General features: G+C 47.3%; 1 protein-coding gene across 1 annotated transcript in view; it reads left to right on the top strand.

Moving 5' to 3' along the window:
- Nucleotides 1-2,418, top strand: part of AK7 (adenylate kinase 7) — an 88,698-nt gene that overhangs the window by 51,137 nt on the left and 35,143 nt on the right. Inside the window, exon 6 of the mRNA XM_007944613.1 lies at nt 315-395. Within this exon, the coding sequence (XP_007942804.1) occupies nt 315-395 (81 nt within the window). The remainder of the gene's footprint in view (nt 1-314; nt 396-2,418) is intronic.

Here is a 2,418-nt window from a genome sequence, read left to right as displayed (position 1 = left end):
AGGCAGTCCTGAATTGTGTGGATGCTGGTGTTCATTCCCGTTGGGTGATACCATATTTTTGCGGATAACATACCCATGTAAATAATGTGTGTGTGCATAGCACATAGGAAACTAAGAAGGAAGTTTTGCTGCTTGCAAAGACCACATAGCATGCGTGTTGTTTGCATTAAAAAAAACAGGGTATACTGTCATTCTAAACAATACCTTAGTGGCCTGAAAGGGAAGGTTTCTAAAGTGCTCTTTCTAGCCGCTAAAAATAATTTGGTGCAATGTAATTAACAACACTTGGTTTCTTTCTGTGTCTTATTTAATAGGCCAGAAAATTTGCAACCTACGTAGTTGCTGCTGGACTCCAGTATGGAATGGAGGGAGGCATCTTACATACATTTTTTAAGGTATGCTTTTCTGATGACTGTGCCAATGTTTTCAACATGTTTCTCACAGTAAGATTATACCACGTGAGGGTGTTCGTGATGGCTTCTAGATTTGGCTAGCACAGTCTTGACAGCCAAATGTGGAAGAAATACAGAGGTAGGTCGTAACTACTTCCTTCCCATTATCAACAACGTGGTGTCACCAATCTCAGCAGCATGCAGAAGAGGATGGAGCACCGCTCATGCATGAGACGAATGCTGATGATGGGCCCCCTGCCTCCCCTGGGCAGCAACTGCTGTCGGCGCTGGGGATGCCACACAGCAGGGTCCCTGCCCTTAGGGAGCTGACGTTCCAGCAGGGGGAGAAGAGGACACACAGACAGCGAATAAGTCATTAAATGTGGAGTGCTTCAGACGTTGCAAATGCTATGGGGAAAAATAAGATCAGGGAAAGGTGGGAAGAGAGTGCCCAGGATGGAGTCCTGAGATGGGAGGTTACTCCTTACAAGGTGGTCGAGGAAGGTCTTTCGAACAATGTGAGCTTTGAGCAGAAAGCAGGAGGGTGGGGTGGAGAGAGCTAGTTGGCTTTCGGGACAAGAGCATCCCAGGCAGTGGGAACCGCGGGTGCGAAGAACTGAGCAGAAGTGTGCGGGCCGTGTTGGAGGAACAGCGAGGAGACCCCTGTGGTTGGAGTATGGGGAATGGTAGGAGATGAGAAGTAACCGGGAGTCAGGTCAAGCCCAGACACAGAGCCTGTTGTGAAGACTTTGGCTGTTGTTCGGAGTGACCTAGGAAACCAGTAGGCAATTTTGAGCCCAGAAGTAATGTAATATGCCTTAAATTTGGAAAGAATTACTCTGCTCTCTTCATGCCAGGGCAGAGAAGGGAGACTAGTTAAGAGGGTAACCTAGGACCTGGCTGGAGACGGCCCAGATTGCCAGCATTGTGTGGGTTTGGGACGTATCTTTGTTGTTGTGAGGTGTGTTGAGTCGGCTCTGACTCCTATCAACCTAAAGCGTAACAGAGCTGGCCCTTGCCTGGTCCTGCCCAGCCGCACAGTCGTTGCTACGTTGAGCCCATGGTGGCAGCTGCAATATCAATCCATCTCCTTGAGGGTCTCCCTCTTTTCCACTGACCGTCTACTTTACCAAGTATGATGTTCTTCTCCAGCTATCAGTCCCTCCTGGTGGCGGGTCTCGCCATCCTTGCTTCTAAGGAACATTTTGGCTCTACTGCCTTCAAGGATTTGTTTGTCGTTCTGGCAGTCCATGGTGTATTGAATATTCTTTGCTGATGCCTGCTTTTGAAAGGTAGTCAATAGGATTTGTGAATTTGTTCAAAGCTTGGATGTAAGGGTGAAAGGCATGAACCTAAGGATTTGGTTCTAAGCAACTAGTAACACGCAGCTGGCATTTATCAAGGTGGAGAAGACCGGGGATGGAGCAGGTCAAGAACGGTATGCCGTGGGAAGATGGGAACTCAGCATGGGGTAGGTTACATTTAGGTTGAGATGACTAACATCCAAGTGCAGATGCTGAGTAGGTAGTTGGACAAATGGGTTTTGAGACCACAATGGGGTTGGGGCAAGTCAGGGACTAAAGATACAATTTTGAGGGCCCTCAGGGTATGGGTGGTATTTAAAGTCATGGACCTGGATGGCATCATCCAGAGAAGCGTGGAGAAGAAAAGACATCTGGTACCTGAGCCTTGGGACACTTCAGTTTGGAAGTCACAGAGGGGCATCAGGAGAGGAGGCTGAGAAGGGGTGTCCAGTGAGGTTAGAGAGGAAATAAGAGGGTAGTGTCTCAACAGCCAAGTGAAAAAAGGTGTTTCTAAAAAAGAGAAAGTAACCAACTGTCAAATACCGGAGATAGTTAAATAAGTGGACAACTGAGGACTGACCACTGGATTTTGGGGAATTGTAGGAAAAAACTTAATATGCATAGGTTCCAGAAGGAACAAGAAGAAAGGAATTGGCGATGGTGAGAATAAAGATGTAGTTGTAAGAATTTTGCTCTAAACAGGGCCAGAGAGAGAACACAGG

The sequence above is a fragment of the Orycteropus afer genome, unplaced genomic scaffold (genome assembly GCF_000298275.1).
Source record: "Orycteropus afer afer isolate SDZICR_OR568_19922 unplaced genomic scaffold, OryAfe1.0 scaffold00128, whole genome shotgun sequence".
Taxonomy (NCBI): domain Eukaryota; kingdom Metazoa; phylum Chordata; class Mammalia; order Tubulidentata; family Orycteropodidae; genus Orycteropus; species Orycteropus afer.
Note: the sequence above shows the minus strand (reverse complement) of the source record. Positions and strands in the feature narration are given on the sequence as shown.